The sequence below is a fragment of the Vanessa cardui genome, chromosome 2 (assembly GCF_905220365.1).
Source record: "Vanessa cardui chromosome 2, ilVanCard2.1, whole genome shotgun sequence".
NCBI lineage: Eukaryota > Metazoa > Arthropoda > Insecta > Lepidoptera > Nymphalidae > Vanessa > Vanessa cardui.
In genome coordinates this window covers 2,743,480-2,767,614 of record NC_061124.1, presented here as the reverse complement: position 1 = coordinate 2,767,614, position 24,135 = coordinate 2,743,480, and the positions used below count along the sequence as shown (strand labels likewise).

At 32.8% G+C, this 24,135-nt stretch overlaps 2 protein-coding genes across 2 annotated transcripts in view; both read left to right on the top strand.

The window, feature by feature from the left end:
• The first annotated feature begins 561 nt into the window (after positions 1-561).
• Positions 562-3,483, top strand: LOC124538821 (protein ALP1-like). Its single transcript, XM_047116034.1, has 2 exons — positions 562-1,060; positions 1,983-3,483. The coding sequence occupies exons 1-2, from the start codon at positions 765-767 to the stop codon at positions 2,866-2,868; spliced, it is 1,182 nt and encodes a 393-aa protein (XP_046971990.1). The 5' UTR covers positions 562-764; the 3' UTR covers positions 2,869-3,483.
• Positions 3,484-6,351: 2,868 nt separating this feature from the next.
• LOC124540504 (protein obstructor-E-like) overlaps positions 6,352-24,135 on the top strand; it is a 46,799-nt gene continuing 29,015 nt past the window's right edge. Inside the window, exon 1 of the mRNA XM_047118129.1 lies at positions 6,352-6,489. The gene's annotated coding sequence lies outside the window, so the exon portion shown is untranslated. The remainder of the gene's footprint in view (positions 6,490-24,135) is intronic.

The following is a 24,135-nucleotide window of genomic DNA, read 5'->3' as shown; positions in this document are numbered from 1 at the left end:
TCCTTAAGGGGATAGGAGGCCATTAGCCCAGCAGTGGGAAATTTACAGGCTATTACTTACTTTTTTTTATAAAAATATTACGACTTACTCGTAAATAAAGAAACCATCACCTCTACCTATTGTTATTTAATTAAGATCATATAAGGAATTTGAAATTGATTTCTTCATTTATATTCAATTTTCCTTGCTGTAATTATAACATAATCTTGTACTTAGTCAAACAATAAATGTTTGTATGCATTAACCCCCTTATTTTCAAAATTATAAATCACTGTTCTTACCGTTACATGCAAGTGAAACAGCTAATGAAAACCAGTAATTACACATATGTATAATAATATTTAATTTGTGTAAACGTAGCCTTATGTTTCACTCGACTCATTATACAATGCAAACAAAAGTAAAAGTCTCCTCGACAACCTAGTTTAATCAGATCCCCGTGTAATACACGCTTAATATACGTTTAATAATTATTATTATCATTTCTTAACATACTCAATGACCCCGAAACGATGATAGAAATTGATTAACCAACCAATTTACGAGGTCGCTCTATTACGCTAAGAACTCACGGAGCGGTTTTCAGCCCGCGCCCGCCGCGGTGGCGGAATGGAGTTTATTTTCAAAACTCACGAGACCGCAGTTTTGTGCGATAACGCAGCCGCCGCGGTTGCGATTATCACCCGCAAACGTAGCGGTTGATTATCGCAGGACGGGCGGTTGCAAGACGGGCGGTTAAACGATCAGTTCAGTTCCAGACCGTCATGGATACACACCAGAAACGAGCTGTTGCGTTATATTTACTTCACAGAAGAATTAAAAAAAGAAGGCCTAAAAGATTCTGGATACATCCACTAATTGCGGAAAGAAATCGTTATGGATTATTTGTTACTCTTATTAATGAGTTAAAGAAGGATGAGGAGAAGTTCTTTAATTATTTCCGAATGTCCATAAGTAGTTATTTAGAACTTAAAAAAAAAACAGAAACTGCTCTTCAAAAACAACATACTAATATGCGAGATCCCATATCACCAGAGGAAATGTTGGCAGTCACATTAAGGTATGTAAGTTTCTTTTAACAACTCGCACGCACGCACGCACATACGCACTCACACACGCACACACACACACATAAATGTTGTTCTTGGAAATCTTTACACAGCGCCATCTAGTCCCAAACTAAGCACGAGGCTTATACTATAGATACCAGACAACGGATACAACATACTTATATACTTTTTGCGTCAGGTGTTAATGAAACTAGTGGTAATATTTAAAAATTTTTTTTATTGAAAATACACATCATCTGACAAATTAGTATTGACTGAAGAAACTGATGGAATATTTTGTGGACTTTGGGTATTGCTTTCAGAAGTAGAATAGGTACGATAGCCGATATTTTCTTGACTGCCGATATTTTCTTGACTGTAATTATATGGTGGATATTGATAAGAAAATGCTGGAAGATTATTATCAAGATTATCAATAATTTGTAGAACTGCTATTTGAAATCGTCTTGTTTTTGCTTCATCAAAATTTTGCAATGAAGGCAGTATTCCTCGAAAAAATGACAAATGTCTATCTTCGCGTTGAGACAACATCTCTATTAATGCTTTGTCGGCGTCGTCTTTTCTTTTTCTTTTAACACCAGTTTGAGAAGATACTGAGGTGATAGGCGTAGCAAAAGCTTCTGATGTTGATGCAACAGTAGTAGTAGTGTTAGTAGTAGTAGTAGTTTGTTCAGTTGTAGCATCGCTCGTTAAGGTTGAGGAGGTATTTTCAATAGGTATATTTTTCTTCAAAAACTGTAACTGATCATCATAAATGTACTTTTTAGTTTTTTTAGCTCCCGATCCAGATTTTGTTTCCGTTTCAACTTTTTTGTTTGTTTTCATCCAGCAATCTTTAATATTTTTCCATTTTTTTATAATCATGTTACCTAAAAAAAAATATACGTAATTAAGTAAATTTATTTATTTCAGATACCTAGCAAGTGGGACTTCAATGCACGATTTGCACTACATATTCAGAATTGGGCACACAACTATATCAGCAATTATAAGAACGACATGTGAAAAATTATGGGAGGTGTTAATGTCTGAATGTTTTCCGGTAATCACTACAGAACTTTTAGAAGAAATCAGCCAAAAATTTTACAAGTACGCAAATTTTCCCCACTGTGTCGGAGCAATAGACGGCAAACATATAAGAATAACTAAACCAGATAACAGTGCTTCAATTTACTACAATTATAAGGATTTTTTTTCATTTGTATTAATGGCCGTAGTTGATGCGGATTACTGCTTCGTTTTTGTAGACATTGGAGCCCCGGGAAGTAATGCTGATTCAACCATTTTTAAAAATACTACTTTTTGCAATGCGCTTAATAGCAATTCTATCAAACTACCTAATGAAAAAATACTACCCGGATCTACTTTGCCACCTGTCCCGTATGTATTCGTAGCCGATGAGGCATTTGGTTTGCATCAACACATTATGAGACCTTATGGTGGTCAATTTTTGAGTGTACAAAAAAGGGTATTTAATTATCGCCTATCGAGAGCACGAAGATACGTAGAATGTGCATTTGGCATTTTATCAAACAAATGGCGAATTTTAAATCGTGCATTGGATGTATCAATACCTTTATCAATTAATATTGTGAAGGCATGTTGCATACTTCACAATTTTGTACGAAAACGAGACGGCCATCACATTAGAGAAGAAGATTTTACTCATAATCTTGAGAGTATACAAACACCTCCATCAATACGCAGTGGAAGACAAGCCAACAACATAAGAGATATTTTTCAACAATATTTTATGAGTGACAGCGGAGCTTTAAGCTGGCAATTGTCAAAAATTTAATAACGTTAATTATTATTCTTTTTACGACCCGCTACTACACAGCTCAATTATTAATTATTATTGTAGGTTAAAAATAAACTTATATAATACTAACCATATTTTTTTTTATTTGTCTCATCCAAATTTTCAAAATCTTTATTTAAAATACCGCAGATTTCTTCCCATGCTTTGAGTGTCAAGTTTTTGTACTTATATTCTTCTAAGCTCTTATCCCATATAACTGGCCTATCTTGAACCAAAGTAATTAGTAGATCGACTTCAATATCAGTATCCATTTTGTTGACAAACGTGCGCGTGCGTGCTTGAACGCGTCACTACGGAACAAGGAGTTATCACTGCCTACCAGCAAAATGGCGCGATTTCCCCCCCGCTGCCAACGCGGTCGCCCGCCAACCGACCGCAGAGCGCGCGGGTGCAAATCGCCGCGGCTGCGGGACCGCGACCCGCGCCCGCCGGTAGAAGATGAACCGCCAGTGCAGCGGGACCCGCAAACAACCGCGCACACCGCGGGCGTAAAACGCGTCGTGAAATGTGCTTTAATTTTTTACACATATATCTGCATTCTACAGAAGCTGCGGGCCCGCACCCGCGGCGGGTGCGGGTGAAAACCGCTCCGTGAGTTCTTAGCCTTACTCGACAAAAAAATAACCAATTCGGTAATTAAATGGGATCAAATGAATTATACCATACTGGACAAAATAATAATATTCCAAATCGATTCCTAAATTACGTGGTTCTGTGAGAAGAAACTAACTTGCTACTATACTTTTGACGACCTCCGTGGTCGAGTAGTGTGTTTGTCGGTTTTCATGGGTACGCCACTCCGATGTTTGATTCCTGGCCGAGTCGATGTAGAAAAATTCATTAATTTTCTATTCTGTCTTGGATTTGGGTGTTATTGGCACCGTCGATACTATTCCATGTATATTCCATAATCTAGTGGTTTAGCTATTTACGTTGGAATCAGAGTAATGTATGTGATGTTGCCCAATATTTAAAAAACTATACATGGAGAGCATAAAGATCAACGTCATAGAAGATCACTCGTAACCGCAAGGCTCGCCAATATTGTACATTACGCCAATCAGCAATCGGGTAAAATCCTGAACATAATCCTAATTCGGATAAACAAAACTTCTTCGTACTGAAGAACAACATAAAAAAGTGTACAAATACCGAAATCGGTGCGAAAGTGGTAAGCTCTTTACCGATCTTGCCCCAACACATCCTATCACGCACTGAGATAAATATGTCACAGGCCCTAATCTTGTCAGTCAAACTTATCTCACAGTGAAGGTTATCAACCATTCATATTTCTAGTTTAAGCTAAATCTGGAATGGGTGTTTAGATTTCAGTACAGATGAGTTCTACCAAATTTGATTTTGACCTTATTGTGATAACATAAATATCTCAATTTTACAAGCGTTAACACCACAATCGATTACATTTTGTTCTTTATTTGAAAATACATATACTAAAAATACATTTCCAGTTCTTTTTTTAAAAAGTCAATTTGGTTCATACGAATAATCTCTCTTAAGAGAAACATGCTCAACAACTTGTGAGCGGAGATGAATCAGATGCTCGAACGTAACTCTTAACGGAAGATTCATTCCGCTGACTTTTCTCGTGGCCGGGACAGAAAATCTCTTGAGATATCCTGTAGCCTCTCCTCAAAGGGAGGGGAGGCCTTAGCACAGCAGAGGGAAATTTATAGGCTGTAGCTGTAGCTGTTGTTGTCTTGCATATTTCGAATGATGTACCACAGTAACTTCAATGACTCAGATTGAAGTCAAACTTCCTCTAAATAAGACGTCTTCAACTGAGATATATTCACAGGATACATTGCTTTACATGTCTATAAGTTCTCAAAGTCTTGCATTTGTTTACTCTTTCCCAAAATGTCACAGACTATGCCACATTACTTTCGGAACAAAGTAAATACATGTTTGGTATGCCCCATATATTTGATGTGAATTAGGACCCATGAAAAGGCGGCTCGTTGAATCAATTTGCAAACAAAGATTTTTATATACGTAGATTCCTTAGAGAGAGGGGATTTGACAGTCACTCCGAGTCCTACCTGGCACAGAGGTTGTCCATTGCCGTACAGCGTTGAAATGCAGCCTGCATTATGGGCAGCTTTGCGTCAGGTACGAACCGGGAGAGACTATTTTAAATTTGTATATAACGACTGTATATTATATGATTTTACTTACTATATTCCATAAAACTATTAAATTGCAATAAAAATACGTAGATATATTTATCATATAGGTATTTATCAAACAAGCGATCTCACACGTTTCTAATGAAGTTATTATTTCGAATTAATAATACGGAGAAAACGTATATCCGTACTAAATTAAGAACATGATGAATTACTACGAAATTTTAAAACGCTATGAAAATATATTTAATTACCGCAGGCACGTTATAAATTTAAAAAGGTATTCTCGTAACAAAGTAGTACAATGTACAGCCTTACAAAACAGAATTGAAAGGATCATTAGCAAGTTTTCGTTCATGAATAAAAAAAAAAAAGTATCGACATTCCTGTACGCATCCTCGCCTTGAACAGACCTTGGCGTTTTGAATACGTGTTTAATTTAAAAAAAAAAGTATGCGGACCTTCTTGGACGTTTATGCTTAAAAAGTATTTAATGAAACTTCTTTATGGCTTATTTATCTGTTATTAACTGTTTCAATAATGGAAAGTTAGGCGATAAATAAAGTAGGCCGGTATGTAGCATTGCAATGACATTGATATAATATATATACATTTGTATGTCACTTGTATCAACCACTCCTTATGTTGATCAAACAGCCGTGCATTAGAACTTAATTTTAATTAAAAAAAAACAATGTGTATTACTATGATGATTTTAGAGAAGGTCTTATTTAACCGTTAAAATTTATGATTTCTATTTTCAAATTATTATTAGACAGAACAATTAAATTATAAACAGATTTCACACTTTGTTCGTGAACTACATTCTACTGCATTATTTTAAAACTTATTGTACGTTCTACGGACCGACTGAATTACAAGTCTATCAGCTTATTGAAATGCGGAAATAATTAAAGATTAATTCACAACATTACTCGAATAATTCCTCATTTAAATTATTAAATTATTTTCGGCCAGTACATTTAATATTCGCAAGACATTTTATTAAAAATAAATATCTATTATAAATACTTTTTTGATACATTTCCTAGTAAATTCTAACAATGGAAAAATAAAATGGACCAGTCTATTTATAGAATAAAACGACGTTAAAAGCTCCGCCATGGTGTTGAATAAATATGAGTCCGTGTGCTGAGGAGCATAACAATCGAACTCAAATAGACCGCAAAGTTCAACGCACAAGACAGCTGAAGTTATACCTACCAATTTAAAGAGACAGGTAATTAATTCGCTGCAGATGATGACCACAAGCATATCCAACAGGGCGGGTTACTTTAGCGAAACAAGAGTGGTAAGTGACGTTCACATTCACCTGCGCCAACGACGCCTCCCCAGTCATACTTCGTATACCGAACAAGTCGCTTCCATTTTTAAACGCGTTTGAATTTGTTTATTTTTTTTTAAAGTGCGTGCGAGATCTGCGAAAAATGTAAGTTTTATGCACCATAAACAGTTATCAATTTTATTTATATTTTTAATTTTATTTTTTAAATATTCTTGTCATTTTAATATTATGTTTGAAATTATTTACATAGTTCTAGATCTTTTCGAAGTTTCCAAGGAGGTCATTTTTTTACTAATATAGACAATTTTTTATACGATGTTATGTCATGGATCATGAGCACCAGATAGTGAAAGTATTCTTGGTTTGTCTGAAGATATGTGATTAATGAATATGTATGTGTGATATTTGCGGTTGTTATACAACAACTGTAATTACCATAATAATGAGCGTTATTTATTTAGTGGCTCTATAATTGTGATCTTTGCTAAAAATTAAAAAAAAAAATTAATTTTTTTTAAATCGAATTTTTAATATTTTATCTTCAATAAAATTATGAACAGGAAAATCTTTTTAAATTCAAATTTTATGACTAGTCAATTTAACGTGGAATTATCATATAATTTAAATAGCTAAATGCTCGTCTAAAGAGGTCAGCGTACCTGATGTTAAAGGTCGCCAGTTCGTGTCCAGTTCCGTGATAAGTTTAAGTGAGTGATGTATTTCTTGACGGCTCTTCAGAATTCCATGACACATTGAACAACTTCATAATATACTTCATACCTTATATTACAAATGCTATACAATTTTAACAAGAAAAAGGCTTACCTCAATTATTTTATTGAAACCTATGAATGAGAAAAAATATCGAATTGAAAACCTACTTTTATTAAAATTAAATTTACACTTTTGCTGCTTAACTGGAATATAACTAGTATGTATATATGTACATATAACAATGTTAATATTACGAACATAACTTGATAGAGTTTTGTTCAAGCCCTCTGGGCTGGTACCACCCTACATCATATATCCTAACATCGAGCTGTAATACTTAGTATTGTTGGTTTCTGGTTTGGAGGATGAATGAAACATTGTAAGGCACACCAACCACCATCACTACTTAGTATCTAAGATTTGTGGCGTACAGCGCCAAGGGCTCATCAAAATAGGTTATAATTGCCGAGCACAATTTCTATGAAACAGGTGAACCGTACCATTAAAAATATAATAAAATGAATGAATGTTTCACTCGATTCTATAGAATAGACTTTGCAAAATATAGTAATTTAATATCATACAATAACAAAAAAAAATCCTTTATACAAGTATTTTTGAATCATCATATGACAGATTTAAATTAAATATGAAACTGACACTTAGGAATGATTTTTTCGAAAATAAAAACAAATAAACGTTTAAAAAACTTTTTGTAATCAATCGTAAACAGATTAGATTTTTGCATATTTTATATAAAGACGCTTTAGGGGGAGTAAGGTTTAATATTTTTCCTTTTTTTCTGGGTGAACAATATGTCGAAAATAGTGTGTACAAATTTTAAAAGAGTTTGCAAAACGATATTTGCATATGGAATAATTTGCATTTTAGTAATTGGTAGTAGGATTATGTGCAAGTTACTCTAGGTAGATACTTGGTAGAGACATAGGTAGATAGAACAGATATTCTACCACTACACAGCAGTTGTCAGCGATATTGTACTATGGTCTAAAGGGTGATAAGCCAGCAGGGATAAGGGACATACCATCTTAGTTCCCAAAGTTGGTAACCCATTATCGAAGAAAAATATCAATGCCATAATAAAAAAAATACATTTATTTATTTATGAATTTGTTTGTAATTAAAAACAATTATCTTAACCATAAATACATAATTAGTATATGTGTGTGAATGTATTAGTAAGTATTTTTGTGTATGTATGAGTGAGAGAAAGATAGTATGCGTTTATGTGTTTTGAGTTAAAAGAAGCGTTTGATGGTTTTAAAAGGGTGTATATTATTCTTTGTTTGGTGAATGAGAAACACAGTAGTCACTACAACTGTGTTTCTCGACGGTTTTATTAGTATATATAAAGTATATCCCAAAACCTGTATTGTCAATAAAATGGTATTCAAATAAAGTATAATTTCATTTTAAAAATGCAGCAAATTTAAGATAAGCTAAGTCATGCGTGTTTCCATTTCATAAATATTTACAAACACTGTCATAGAAGTCCAAGAATTTCTACTTAGCTCTAACGCGTTTATTTAGCTCTAAATAACTATTTATTTGTCGTATGACCTTTATACAAACAGTAACATTGAATGTCAACGGTATACAATCCTATACAATATATATACGAATGTATTACGTACCGGTATCATTAACGAGTTCGATATTCATGTAAACTGATCCGGTCTAGATATTATCTATGTAGTTCTAGATCTGAGTTATTTAAAATTTACATTTAGTTGTCATGTTAATTAGTTGACAGTTACTGATAGGGAGAACTCAAACTCAAATTCCTTTAGGCAATGTAGAAGCATTATACTTACTTAAAAATCAACAGCCCTTAAATTTCCCACAGCTGGGCTAAGGCCTCCTCTCCCTGTAAGGAGAAGGTTTGGAACATATTCCACCACGCTCTTCCATTGCGGGTTAATGGAATGCACATGTGACAGAATTTCTATGAAATCAGACACATGCAGGTTTCCTAACGATGTTTTTCTTCACCGTCAAGCAAGAAATTATGACGATATACACAAATTAAGCACATGAATATTCAGTGTTTGCCTGGGTTTAACCCGCAATCATCGGGTATGACCACTTATTGTCTTAGCGCTTACTTATTGATGGTCAAATAAAACACCACCACCAGTTTGGAAAAGAACACCCTGATCTGAGAAGAAATGGCGAATGAAACTCAACAATTTGCATGACTGGAAAGATAATAAACAATTGGATTCTTTCATCTTATAATATACTTACAATCCACTGCTGGGCTATGACCTCCTAATATTTCAAAGGATTTCTAATATAGTCCACAATTTTGCTCCGATAGTTTTGACGAGGAATTTTATATGATACAAGTTTTCGTCTGGGTATGTGCTAGCGTATTAGGTTAGGTTAGGGAGGGGGTCGTAAGTTTTAGATAAAAACAAAATAGTCTATGTCCTGTCTTTGGAATTATACCTGTTCATTCCAAAATAAATCAAATTTAGTTCAATGATTTCAAACAAATATTCAATATATAACTTTATTAATCATTACATAGTATAAAACAAACTCGTTTACCTCTGTCTGCCCTATGTATGCTTAAATCTTTAAAATAACGCAACGGATTTTGATGCTGTTTTTTTTAATAGATAGAGTGATTCCTGAGGAAAGTTTTTGTATATAATTCATGGAAAAATTTTGTAAAGAAACTGATAATTTTAGAATTTTCTAATATGATGTCGTAAATAAACAAATTCTCTAGTATATTTAGTATCAGCTGGGGCGGGTCTCTAGTTAAATCAAATCACAAATCATATAAAATTATTAATCATATACAATGTAATTTCTTGGTGGAAGGGCTTTGTGCAAGCCCGTCTGGGTAGGTACCACCCACTCATCAGTTATTCTACCGCCAAATAACAGTACTCAGTATTGTTGTGTTCCGGTTTTAAGGGTGAGTGAGCCAGTGTAACTACAGGCACAAAGGATATAACATCTTAGTTCCCAAGGTTGGTGGCACATTGACGATGTAAGGAATAGTTAATATTTCTTACAGCGTCATTGTCTATGGGTGATGGTGACCACTTACCATCAGGTGGCCCATGTGCTCGTAGGCCAACCTATACCATTAATATTAAAAAAAACATAAAAAGAAAAAAAAATGTATATACTGAACCTAACCAAACCAAGCGGAATTTTCCGTAGTTATTTATAGGCTATTAATATTTTGAACTCCGTTGATCCTTGGGGATCGATCGAAGCGGGTTGATTGAACTATCTAGAACAGAAAAATGTCTAGAATAAAAATCAACGAATATTAACTTCAAACTTTGTTCACACTTAAATAATGTCTTACAGAATATTAAGGCTTGTTTATTATTTAAAAGCTTTTATAATTAAGCCATTAACATATATAGAATATTTAAATACATATGTTATGCTATTTATATTTCGCTATACAGTATGTTTTGAACCATCAATAAAGAGCTTATGAATGTGCTTTTGGGTGCAAAACTTTCAGGATCGCCTTTGCAACATCAAGCAAACACCCTGTAGTTCCTAAGTAAATAAGCTCTGTTTACTTCATGCGGCCCAGTAAACTTGTTATATTAAATTGACCCTTTTATACGTAGCTTATAAATATAATTGCATTTAGTTTTGATACTAATAAAAAAAAATAATTAGGCAGGAAATTATGTTTCCTCAAGCTATTTTGTATACATAAAATTCATTAAAAAAAAAGAAAACAACAAAAAATTACGAATACGTGTATTCGTTCGTTAAACTGGTGGTATCTTTCGTTATCGAGTTATTTTTTTTTAATTTTAATGTATTCACATTAGCATTATTTACGTTGATAATTTAACTAGCTAGCACATTTTTCAAATCATTACGTTCCGATTCACCGAGTTAGAAACGTATCAACCCTTTTACAACCATAGAAAACAATAAGGCGTTCTATATTTAAATATATCTTAGTATTCATACTTACAGATAACACACACACACATTTGAATACATTTACACACATAAAAATTGAAAGTTGCAAATAAAAACGCACTCGTCGCTCTACCGGTCAAAGTAACACCTTTCTTTGCTTAAACAAATAACCATTAGTAAATTTTATTACATAACATATTACATAATATTTTCTAAACAAATATAATTCGTTACACGTCTACAATATTGACTAACAGTCATATGCAAATTTACATACACGCAATATTGACGAATTAAAGGACGTACATACATCGCATACTCATTACATATATATGAATAATTTATATAGATAGTCATTCAATTGCTCGTGTTGTATTTTGAATTTATAAATTAACCAATTAAAACATAATTAACTAAAGCTAAATGTTAAAGGCTAGGAATTGGCTTCGGGGAATTCCCTTTTCTATTTTAGTAATACGATTCAATTACGATTTTTTTTTCAATATATAATAACCGTAGTCAAAGAGATTGCCTAAACAAACTTAATAAATATCAAAGTTTTTTATTCAAGTAGGATCGAAAATACTTTTCAATTGTCATGTTATATTGAATTGAAATTCAATCACAATTTGGGTAAAAAGAAAAAAAACATGAAAACGCACAGGTTGTTCTTTTTCAACGTTTTAATTGCCGATTTTATATAGAACTATCTTGTCCTGCGAATTAGGTGCGTTTGAATTTAAAAACAAAGTTGTTGTTATAGTCTAAGCTACTCCTTATGACATCACCTATCTGTCAGTGAAAGTCCCATCAAAATCGGTTCAGCCGTTCAACAGATTATCCGAAATAAAATAGACATACAGCCAGTCAACATTTGTAAAAAATGTTATTTTGGTATATGTATCGTGTATACATGCATATGCTTAAGTAAAGTAAAGTGTCGGTTATTTTAATATTACAAACAGACACTCCAATTTTAGTATATGTAGACATAATATGCTTAAATTAATAATTAACGTTAGCGATAGTTTACTAACGTATTAATATTATATTATCATCACAATAAACACAAAGTGGTAACTAACGGATCTTCAGCGTAATCTTAATGACTGAAAACAATATAGCTTTTGTTACTGCGTGTTTGTACTGAGGTTTTCGTTTGTCTAGTGGCGTCTAAGGCTGTAGATACCTTGATGAGAAAACGTACACAGACATATAAAGGCGTCATCTCTCTCCTGCTGTACTGTTCTGTATTATCGGATTATGGAGTAGAGGAAGGGAGAAAACCTGTGATTGCTGTATGTAACTTGTGAACTAAAGTTATTATGTTTATTCACATAAGAATTATTTACATGAATTGAACATTCAAATATAATTTCAGTTATATTATATTGATATGGCGCCTCTAAAAGCGTTTAGCAAGAAAGTTAAAAAAGACAAAATATTACAAAAATATTTCTGTTTTATTGTTTTTTATAGTAATGAAAATTATATCAAAATTCGATGAGTGGCTTAGAAGCAGTAAACAAAGGTATACAGAGGCAGAAAGGGACATTGTTTTCTTCTCTTTCTATCAGATGAAAAGTTATTGAACAAAGAAGTAATATTAACACAACCCAATTATACCCTTCTCACTTGTAAAATTTATATAACTGACTTACAGTGAGAAGGTTCCTGGTGCATATTCCTGTAAATATCATAAATATTACAAGCAAAACCGTCGTCAGCCGTTGTCTTCTGTAAACTATATAGTTCAAACTAAAACCCGCCTCCGAAAGTTGCTATTTTCTTTTATATTTTTTTACATGACCACCCACTTATCAGATATTCTACCGCCAAACAACAGTACTTTAAGGATGAGTGCGCTAGTGTGGTTTAAAACATAACATCAGGTGACCCATAGCTAGTTTGCCAACCGATAGCATAAATTTTTTTTTGTAAGAAATGTCATAATTACTACAAACAAAACAGTTGCCAGACGTTATCCAATAAAATTATAAAATTCATACTAAAACCTTTTTCGAACCATGCTGCGTTTTCTAGTATAGATTTCATGAACAATACGATAGTAAATTTTCAGTTTAACACAAGGAAAACCCCTTCTTTTTACAATTGTGTACAGCGATGACTTTCGTATATCTTACAAAACAGCTACAGAATCGACTACAAAACAATTTTACATAATTCGAAACGAAATCGAACGCATTAAATATTCATTGTAATAAGAACCAGAGTTTATAACGTATAACGAAATTAAAAATGACACCTCATTCATTAGCACATTCTGAACACGAGTATCATCAATTATGTTACCTAATGCCTAACGCGTACTTAACGCGTGTTGTTGTAATATACAAACGCGCTAAAACGCGTAACAACAATAATATTCGTTTAACTAGTTACGCCCGCAACTTCTAACTCATATTACTAAGCATGTATGGTCTGTCTGGAAGAGATGGCTAATCTATATTTTTATATTTATATTATAAATGTGAAAGTAAATCTGTCTGCCTGTCTGTCGCTGTTTCACGACAAAAAACTTGATGAAATTTGGTATGGAGCAAAACTTCAATTCCAAGAAAGGATATAGGCTACTTTTTTGCCTGACACGTGACAACCAACACCCTAAAACGCGAGCAAAGCCCTGGGTGACTACTAGAATTAGCCTAAGTTGAGTATGCCTGTAGTACTAAAGATAAAATGATTATTTGTATTTTTGTAATATGTTTTTTTAGTCCGAAGATGTCTGAATTTTTGTTTGTAGTGTAAAATAAAGTACTAACAATTAACGTATAAAAGAATAATCACAACGTTATTATTGAGGTTTTTGGATTTTATCTATCTATTTATATTTTGAAAAATGAACAGTGGATTTAGTCTTTATCTATTCCGTTCGTCAACCGATGTTTTTGTTTAATAACTAATACCATGATTTGGGTTATCGATAAAAAAGTTTTGGTAATAAGAATACATTAATTTTTTTGACAACATGAGAATAACTACATATCTACATAAAAGCTTTACAATATCTGTAGACGACGAAATAAAATAACATAAAAAAACGAATGAATAAAAAAAACATTATATTACCACATATACCCACAAAGAGAATTACAAAAAATGTAAAAAAATTGTCATTAAAAACAAAACAATAACTTGTTACGAAATATAATAAAAAAACTTCAACAGCGCATGCGCTGATTGCGAGGCGTGTCAGGAGTGACCTTACTTAAGCTTAGTCTGAATTATTAATTAACCACCTATCCGCTCTGACTTCACACGGGTGGCATGAGGCAAAGTTAATTTATCACGTGAGAATACTTCAAATAATGGGATATGAATATATATCGTGATATTGTCGATCCAAGGAGTTACTCGCCACTACCGAAACCTAAAGCATTCCTAGCAAAATATAACAGTACAAAAGTGTACCCATCGCATCTACTTATCTGCTGGAAAAACGCATTACGCCTTGCCTACTCGTGAAGTTGAGAGTCGACGTGGTCAATGATGCCCAAGACTGCGTGGCGTAGTAAGCCGTAGTCACCACTTAAAATCAGCCGTCCCCTGTCCTGTCTCTTCGGCGGGCATTGATTGTTGAATGTCGGCATAATTGATTATCAAAATCAACCTAGCTTTATTGATGTGCCCGAACCACAAACTATATTGATGTTTCCTTGAGAAATATATGGAAATATATATTTTATTAATTATAAAGATGCAGTATAAAAAACTTAAGCATAAGTTTTTTACTTGGTAGCAGTAGGATACCCAGCATGGCTTATGGTACCACTCATATATTCGACCGCCAAAAAGTAATGCTAGGCATTTGTTTTCCTACAGGCACGAGGAATTCCCAAGATTGATGGTACTGTTCTTTTAAGAATAGTTAGCGATGGTAGCGTTATTATTAATAGAGACAGACATATGTTTTACAATTAAAGGCTTTATGTTGATACTTATCACGTATCAAGTCAAGACAGGAAACCCGCGCAAAGCTACTAACTACTACTAAGCTAATTAGTCTGTATGAGCTAAAAACTAAATTACTAATTGCAAACATAATAATTCCTAAAACAAGTTGAAATATCAATATCAAAACCTTTTCTATACTCCGTACAGATAAAACCGCCTAATACTTTATTATACAGATTAGAAATATAATTGGTTTTAAAGGCAGACAACAACAATAGTTTTCTAGCACGGAACTTTTTGTTGCGTCAATAAATGAGTCATTAGGCATGTGACCGAAATTCGAAAAGTGTCAACAATTCGTCAATTTGTATTCCATAACGTGTGCTTTGTGATTTGTCACGCAGATCATGTATGACACGCTCATGACACTTTCAACACAAAGTCAGAAACAACGGATAACGGATTTTGTAAATGAGCTTTGAATAAGTGACTGTAATTATGGTTTTTATTTTTCTCAACTAACTTATCGCTTCATCGATAAGGAGAACTATTATGTAATGTGTAAGGTATCATTACATAGTATAAAACAAAGTCGCTTACTGCTGTCTACTATGTATGCTTGGATCTTTAAAATTACACAACGGATATTAAAAACAACCACATCAAAGGTTGTTTTAATAGATAGAGCGATTCGTGAGGAAGATTTTTGTATATAATACATGGACAATATAGTAAAGAATCACTGATAATTTAAAAAGTTTTTAACGTGATTTCGTAAATAAACAAATTCTCTAAATATATTTAGCACCCGTGCGAAGCCGGGGCGGGTCGCAAGTTTTCTAATTATATAACATTATCAATTTTAAAAACTGGTTAGAGTTTTACTCAGCTTAAAATTATTATCAATATTAAAATTACAAAAGTCCTACAATTACTCAGGCAAAGGAACCACGCTTAAATATTGGCAAGTAAATATTGGTACCTACTGAAAAAAAAATGTTAATTATCTGTACCTATCTCTAATGCATGTACTTATAATTACACAAGGTCAGGTGTTCTTACCAGCACATTAGCCACATATACAGAAAATAATACTATACTAAATTCATTTTAAAAACTCATATTTTATTTAATTAAATGCTCATAAAGCCCTCTTTGAGAATTTTATTATTAATGTTAAATAAGTCAAGTTTTAATTTAACAAAATTGAAACTCTTTCGTAAATAGACTTAAGCGAGTCGCTTTTTAATGTAATATTTTATTAACCGGAATGAAATGTTGTCATCATAATTCGCTCTTCAACTTTTCTATTAGCTTGTCTATTTTTTTTTTTCTTAGAAATTCATTCAACGGACCGAGGAAAGATTTATTATTCTCTGATGGTCATACATAAATGATAGAATTTATTCGAACTGTATTATATTTTACTTTATTTTTTAATTACCTGCTGTGTCGAGATCGCGTGCATCTTAAACGGTGATTCCGAGATCAAACCCAGGCGAACAACACAGAATTTTCATGTTCTTTATTAGTTTTCAATTCATCTAACTGAAGGAAAACATCGTTATGAAACCTACATGTGTCTAATTTCAATGAAATTTCGCCACATGTTTATCCTAACCTAACCAAACCGCATTGGAGCTGCGTAGTGGAATAAGCTCCAAAACCTTCTCCTCAAAGGGAAAGGAGTCCTAACCCAGCAATGAAAAATTAGAGGGTATTACTTTTATGAGTATTTTTTGATAAATATATTTAAATTAGAATTTCTGCCTCGCTGGTCACAAGGTCTTGGTATAAACTTCAGAACTGACAAAAAAGATATATTGTGTTTTTTCGTCAGTTCGAAATTTAAAAATTACCAAAGCAAAGAAAAGCACGTAGCTCTCGCTGACCTTGTCTAATTGACGTATTAGGGAACTATGTGTAATATTAAAAGTACACATGTGTCTATGCACATGTTTGTGTTACTGCACAAGTATGAATATTCCCAGACATACTTTGCTGTTCTTTGATATTGGGCAAATTGACGGAAATTCAATCAGGAAAGCTTGTACAAGAACTTTGACAATTATAAGTTGGGCCATAATCCATCCTCTTCGTCTAATTCAGCGACTAATACTGAAATAATAATAAAGACGCTACGATATCAAACGGAAAACTCATTAGTATGTAGGGCGAGTAATTATATTAATTAACTAGCTGTGCCCGGGACTTCGGCTGCGTTATGTGTTTGACTTTAAAAAAAGTTATTGTTGTAGCCAAATTTCCTTATTTTACCCGCTTTCTGCCATTACAAGTCCCGTCAAAATCGGTCCAGCTGTTCCAGAGATTAGCCGAAACGAACAGACAGACAGAAAAATTGTAATAAATGTTGTTTTGATATATGAACCGAGTATACATACATACGTATACATTTAGTTAGAATCGGTTATTTTAATATTACAAACAGACACCCCAATTTTATTATAAGTATAGGTAATTCGACCGAGTTCGCCAAATCCAAACAAATATCTGTATTCATGTTTAGGTGAAACAAAGTTATCCCGTTTTTATCTAATTGTATGAACTAAACTTAACTACTTATAACACAGCGCGTAATATTTGGGGCAATTATTATCAGACGAAATGACAGTCATTCTAGGTGAAGTTTATACAAATAAACATATATTAAATGAAATAAATATGATAACGAGCTTAGATAGCCCAGTGGTTAGAACGCGTGCATCTTAACCGATGATTGCGGGTTCAGACCCAGGCAAGCACCACTATATACATGTGCTTTATTGTGTTTATAATTCATCTCGTGCTCAGCGGTGGAATAAAACACCGTGAGGAAACCTGGATGTGTCTAATTTCATCGAAATTCCGTCACATATGCATTCCACCAACCTGCAATGAAAAAGCGTGGTGGAATATGTTTCAAACCCTTTCCTTAATGGTTTAGGCCTTATCCCAGCAGTGGGAAATTTACAGGATGTTACTTTACTTTTTACTTTACTTTAAATATGATAACACAATTAGTATGTTGTTTTTTTCAAACATACAGTTTTACTTACATGTCTTTGATCACATCGATGAAAAGTCCTTATTGATCGGATCTTAACCTGTGATCTCCTGGATACCATTGAGGCTATTTCATACGAGAACATCCTTATTATCATAGGTTTAAAAGGTTACTCAGCCTCATCATCAACAGTCATGTAACCACAGCATCTTAGATCCCGTGGCTCCCTTATACCTTGCAAAACAAAACAGGGAGAAAAGTGATGGTCACCTGTATCGGGTAACAGCCTCCTCTCCAGCCAACCTCTTATTCGTTGCCTGTTTTGTTGGTCTTGTGTCTAGATATAAGGCAAGATCCTGAGGTTCCTCTTCTGATCCTTGCAGTTGGAAGTACACTTCTGTTGGATAGCTCTTAAAGTCGTTCGTTTTATAATCCCTTTCCAGCCAATTCGATTAGCGTCACATTGGATTATAGGAGTCAGGGAATAGACTGTGCACCTGTGGTAACGCACATAATTGTGCTGTAATATGCACAGCGTTGACTGGTCTCCATTGACAACGCAATATCGTCAATCATATTTATATAAATATAAAACTATGACTGTCTATACAGTACCAAGAATTTGAACAATAATATAAAAATAAAATGTATATTTTTTTAAATTATAAAATTAATTCTTGAGAAACTATATATCATAAAAATATATGAGTGCTTAATAAAATCGAACGATTTATTTTATGATCATCATAGAGTCCTTAAAAGGACATAATATTTTATATCATAAACATTTACTGCGACCATTAAGTGTCTGAGGAAGTGACGGTATCTTCTAAAGACAGTGTTACGATATTGATCACACTACACTAACACTACAAAACAATGAAAAAAATATATACATTATAATCTATTATTCACCAAATTACTGAAAAACTATTCACGCACATAGTTATAATCTTATTTTAAGTAATAATAAAAACATTAAGCAACACATAAGAAATGCGACTGACGACAAATCAATCTTTCTATCCTCTGCCAATAATACGGCCGTCCCCTGCCCGCCTGTCAGATATCTTCTGTAACGCTTCGTCATATGTCCGGTGACGTCACTTAATTTTCATTCAATAATATATTTTAAACTACAATACATATAAAAATATAATTAACAAACATATTAAAACATGAAAAGCGTTATGAATCTTTCAAAATTTAATTATTTTCATAGACTTGAGCAATGATGTTCTAGTAAACAAATATGTTATTAACGCGCAAAAAGTGAAGACTAGAAAACGTCCTAATTGGGACGTTTGCCTTTAGTCGTTTTACGTAGTAATACGTTATAACACATCATAATTACGTAGTAATACGTTTTGCGCAATTAAAACATCTAGTTATCCCTTTTACTTATTGTTTTTATCAAGCTATCCTTTTTACTTGTAACGATATGTAAAATAAACGGTCCCCGGCGCGGCACACTTTTTTTCTGTTGTTTAGTATGGGTATAACATATGTGTTTATTAGAATATCATTGGACTTGAGAATATTCACCAAGAATATTAATTATCTCTTGTCCATTTAATTACATAACTTTTCTGTGTACATGCCCTGATGTCAATATTCCTATTTGACCCGTTACGACATGTTTTGTTCAAATATATGTAAAATTATAGAGAACATTAAATATAATATTGTTCGCCCGAATACCTCGAATTCGTGCCTCGTGTTTGATATCAAATAACTGGCATGCTTTTATGCAGCTACACAATTAATATATTACTAATTTAATATTGATTTATTAATTTATCAATTCAATACAAGATTATACAAATGATAAAAAAGCGTGGAATTAATACTTGTTTACTTCCAGGTAATTTATATTACAAACATATATAATTGTATTTTCCTAATATGATTGTATTTTTAGATGTTGAAAAAGAGTAACTACTCATTTTCTTGTCTGTTCTTGTCGGTTGTATCTACTTCCCGAACAGGTGGTAGCTTCCCTAAATATAGTTGTCAAATGATGATTTAAAAGTCCTCGTAAAAAAACCTACTTGAATAAAGTGTAATTTGATTTGATTTGAATTGATAATAACAAATATGAACTATATTCATCATGTTCATCGGTTGATAAATTCTCAATGACAGTCTGCATGGCTATCCTACTATGCCCTGAAAAGTACATACAGTCGTGTAGGATTTTGTTAATTGTATTAAAAGAGCAAGGAAATAGATGATGAATTATTAATTTTTGCTCTTATATTTATCCCCTCCAACTCTCGTGGCCCAAATCGCTAAAGAAAACAAAATTCATCAAAATATTCATATTCAAGTTTAAGTATAAAAGCATTGTTGAACTAAATGTGAAACCACTGCTTTGTAAAGTAGATTCTATCAAGATGAACCATCAAGACACTCACTTACTCCTTTCCACAATTTTAATTACAAAAAGTATGCGTATATCCCTGTGTCGCACAAGCAGAGACTTGGGTTCAGTTATTACTGAAGTGTCTGAATAGTAGATTATTATCTACACTTTATACGGAACCATAAAAAAAAAATAGAAATAAAAATACACATTAGAGACCAATGATGTGTAGCGTCTATTACGAGTACAGTCAATTAAATCGCACTCCTCTTCCTACTTCCTGTTACGAATATTTATTGCACTCGCGAAATTAGTTCCACCTGCATCATGCCAACGCGTTACACATCTTAGCAGTGTTATAAAAGCGAAAGTATGTCTGTTTGTTACTTAATTACACTAGAAAGTCTCGACGGATTCTAATAACAATTACTCAGTTAAACAAATTGTAATTGATGAACAAAATTATACCGCGAATGCGTTTACAACTATTATATATACTAAGATGTTATATAGGTTTTTTTGCATTGAGCATATGGGCCACCTGATGGTAAGTGGTCACCATCAACCATGAACAATGACGCTGTAAGAAATATTAACTATTCCTTACATCGTCAATGCGCCACCAACCTTAGGAACTAAGGTGTTATATCGCCTGTGCCTGTAGTTACTGTAGGTAGAGTTAATTAACACCGACTAACTTACTACCCCTCGGAACATACCTATAACAGATCTGTATTGGTCTTTGATTATGAATATAACTATAAAAATAGTAAGCCTTTCATTCAGATCTCTAAATAGGTTACAATAAATTTAAACATAATAAAAGTAATGCTGGACTCTTATTTAATAAACTATTTAATCAATATTATAATACTATCCATTCCTTGTTAATTATCTCTAGATCTGTTTGCCTTGCTCAAATAACACTAAGCTAGCTAGTAAGATGTTAAGAGATCATTCACACACAGGTCTACCAAAGTCATATAACCACAGTCAACAATGTTGTCTTAGATTTTCGCGATGATTACACATTGAAATAAAACTAGTTATAACGGATTTAAATCGCGTATATTAATTATTTTTGGCATCCCGACATTTCGAGCACTTTACAGCGTGCGTGGTCAGTCTACCCGTGACCGTAGTTTTATTTCAATACAGTCAACAAATTAAAAAATGTCTACATATTTTTTGGCGTTGAAACAAGCCACAGAGTAACTAAAAATAGTATCTCATACCAGAAATTCTCATTATGTCAGCAAATTTAACGATAAACGTTGATTTATTTAAATCTGTAAAATTCGAAGTGTTCAACGCACCGATAAACGTTTCCAACGAACTTTTATCGGCTTAGAAAGGAAAAATCGCATTTCCTGTACCGTTTAAGGCGTCCACGGACTATCCGGTCCGGCCGGGAGCGAGCAGGCAGCTTACGTCACAGTCGCTAATTGCGTCGCTTTCTCTTACGATTCACGCTACTCTTGCGACACTCATTTTTTCCCGAGGACGATCACTGATGCAATCGGAGTGCGTGAGAAAAATATTATGGCATATTTCAATAAAAAAAAAAACATTACAACGTAGTAATAAAACTACACGATGTTCTCTGATTACGTTTACTCTGTGTCATTGTCTTCTTATCGTAATTGCTTTGGAAAAATCGCTTTTTATTATACATCTATAGAGATAAACTAATCTTTTATTTCATTCTTAAAAAGCTTGTGAATTTCCCAGAAGAATCGCACAAAGAATATTTGTAATATTTGTTCTTACCTCATTGTCAAATCTATACATATAATAAAATTGGAATGTCTGATTGTAATATTAAAATAGCCCTTTTTTACTCAATACATATGTATAAAAAATAAAATGTTTTTAATTAATCTGTGGAACAGCTGGACCGATTTTGACGATCCTCTCACTGGCAAGATAACTGATATAATAAGGAGCAACTTAGGCTACAATATTTTTTGGTTAAATTCAAACGCGTACAAGGTCACGGGCACAGCTTGTTAAAAATAAAATGTCTATTTCAAACGTACAACATTCTAAAAAGTTCCATCAACAATGTAGATTAATAGTCTGTGCGTTCTAATCACGTCATAAATTATCTCGTAAATGTATGAACGATGACGTCTACGAGATATCACACTATAACTATGTTTCTGAATACACATTAGTTATAACGAAACACATCTTTGCAAATAGGTGTATGATTAATATATGCTATAAGTGAGAAGTCAATTCATCAATACAAATGAATGAAACTGAATTGTCTGCTTGCAAATATATACACGCACATTGTGTGTTTTTGTATATGTGTGCAAATACAAATGCATCTCTATTAACTAATTCCAATAATAATCCGACACGAGGCACACTTTGCAGAATTCCATTCAATTCTATCAGAATTCCAACTATCAGATACCGAGCTGTTACTGAGAATACTTCAGGTTAAAGAACTTTATTACCCATAAAGAACCTTACAGTTCTCTTTACAATGAGTAATGCAAATATCTTATATACAAAGTTTATTTAGTGATAGAATATGTGCCAGTAATTATCCACATTGACCCAAAAAAGAAAAATAAATAAATGACAGAATAATGTAAAAATTTAAACTATGGCAACAATATTTTTTGTTTTAAATAATATTTACTAATTTTATTCATATACATTATCGCTTATAAAAATTTTTAGTTTACTTTTAAAGTTAGCTATACTTGTACACACTTTTGTACTAATTGGCAAAATATTATATAATGTTCCCCGTTATATATGTGTATATATTTGGACAAAAAACCTAATCAATATTTATACAGCCTCTAGATCAATGAGGTAATCAACATTATAATTAGTAGCATATATCAGTAGCCTAATTAGTATTCATATACCATTAATATAAAATAAAAAGTAAAATATGACGTTATAGGAATTATGTAATTATCAAACAATTCTCGCGAAATGCCCCCTCTTTCGTTATTATGTAAATCATTAATGAGATTCTAAATTTAATCTTTTAATGATATATCATTACAACATCAAACATGGCGAATTCTGAAACGTGACCTCCATAAAAGTAAAATACCAGCTGCTAAATGTCCAAAAGCTGAGAAAAGCTTCCACCCCTTTAAAGGGTAATAAATGCAGGCTGGCTAACAGACATTTCATAGAATTTGCTGAGATATGCGTGTTTCTAGTATTTGTAAAATCAAGCTGTTGAATACTGGATGCTTGCCTGGATTTATGTGTAATATATCACTACACTGTATAGTTTATCTTATTCAACTTATTTTTATAGTTTTCTAACCCCAAAAATTGCCTTGATATAGCTCTTAATCAATGTGCTTATAAAACAAAACATCATTTCAGATTATAAAAAAGTATAGAGCTAATACTTGTTGTTGACTTTCAGGCAGGTTCTATTACATCGTATTTAACTGACATTACTTTATCGGTTTATCTCAATTTCCATTCTGAAACGATGGTAGTTTTACTTTTAATATGGTTCTTTAAAATGACGTCTCAAAATGGCTTGGAACGCCTTTTTGAATAGAGTATATTTTGATATTGGTACAATACAATATGTACTATTTATTTTAAATTCTTAAGACTGAATTGGAGAATGCGGAAGCGAATATTTTGTACATAGAGAATATTTCTATTCTATTCTTCTTGTTTCCTAACTTGAGTGAGTTAGTGTACAATTAAATAAAGATCCAAATCGATAGAGTTTTCATTGGCCATAAGCATTCAAAACTCTTAAAAATAATAAATAAATGTACGTAAATACCTAACTAGTTTTTTCGTATAAACAAGGTCGATATATAAGGACTCGCCCTTGTGCTATATTATTTAT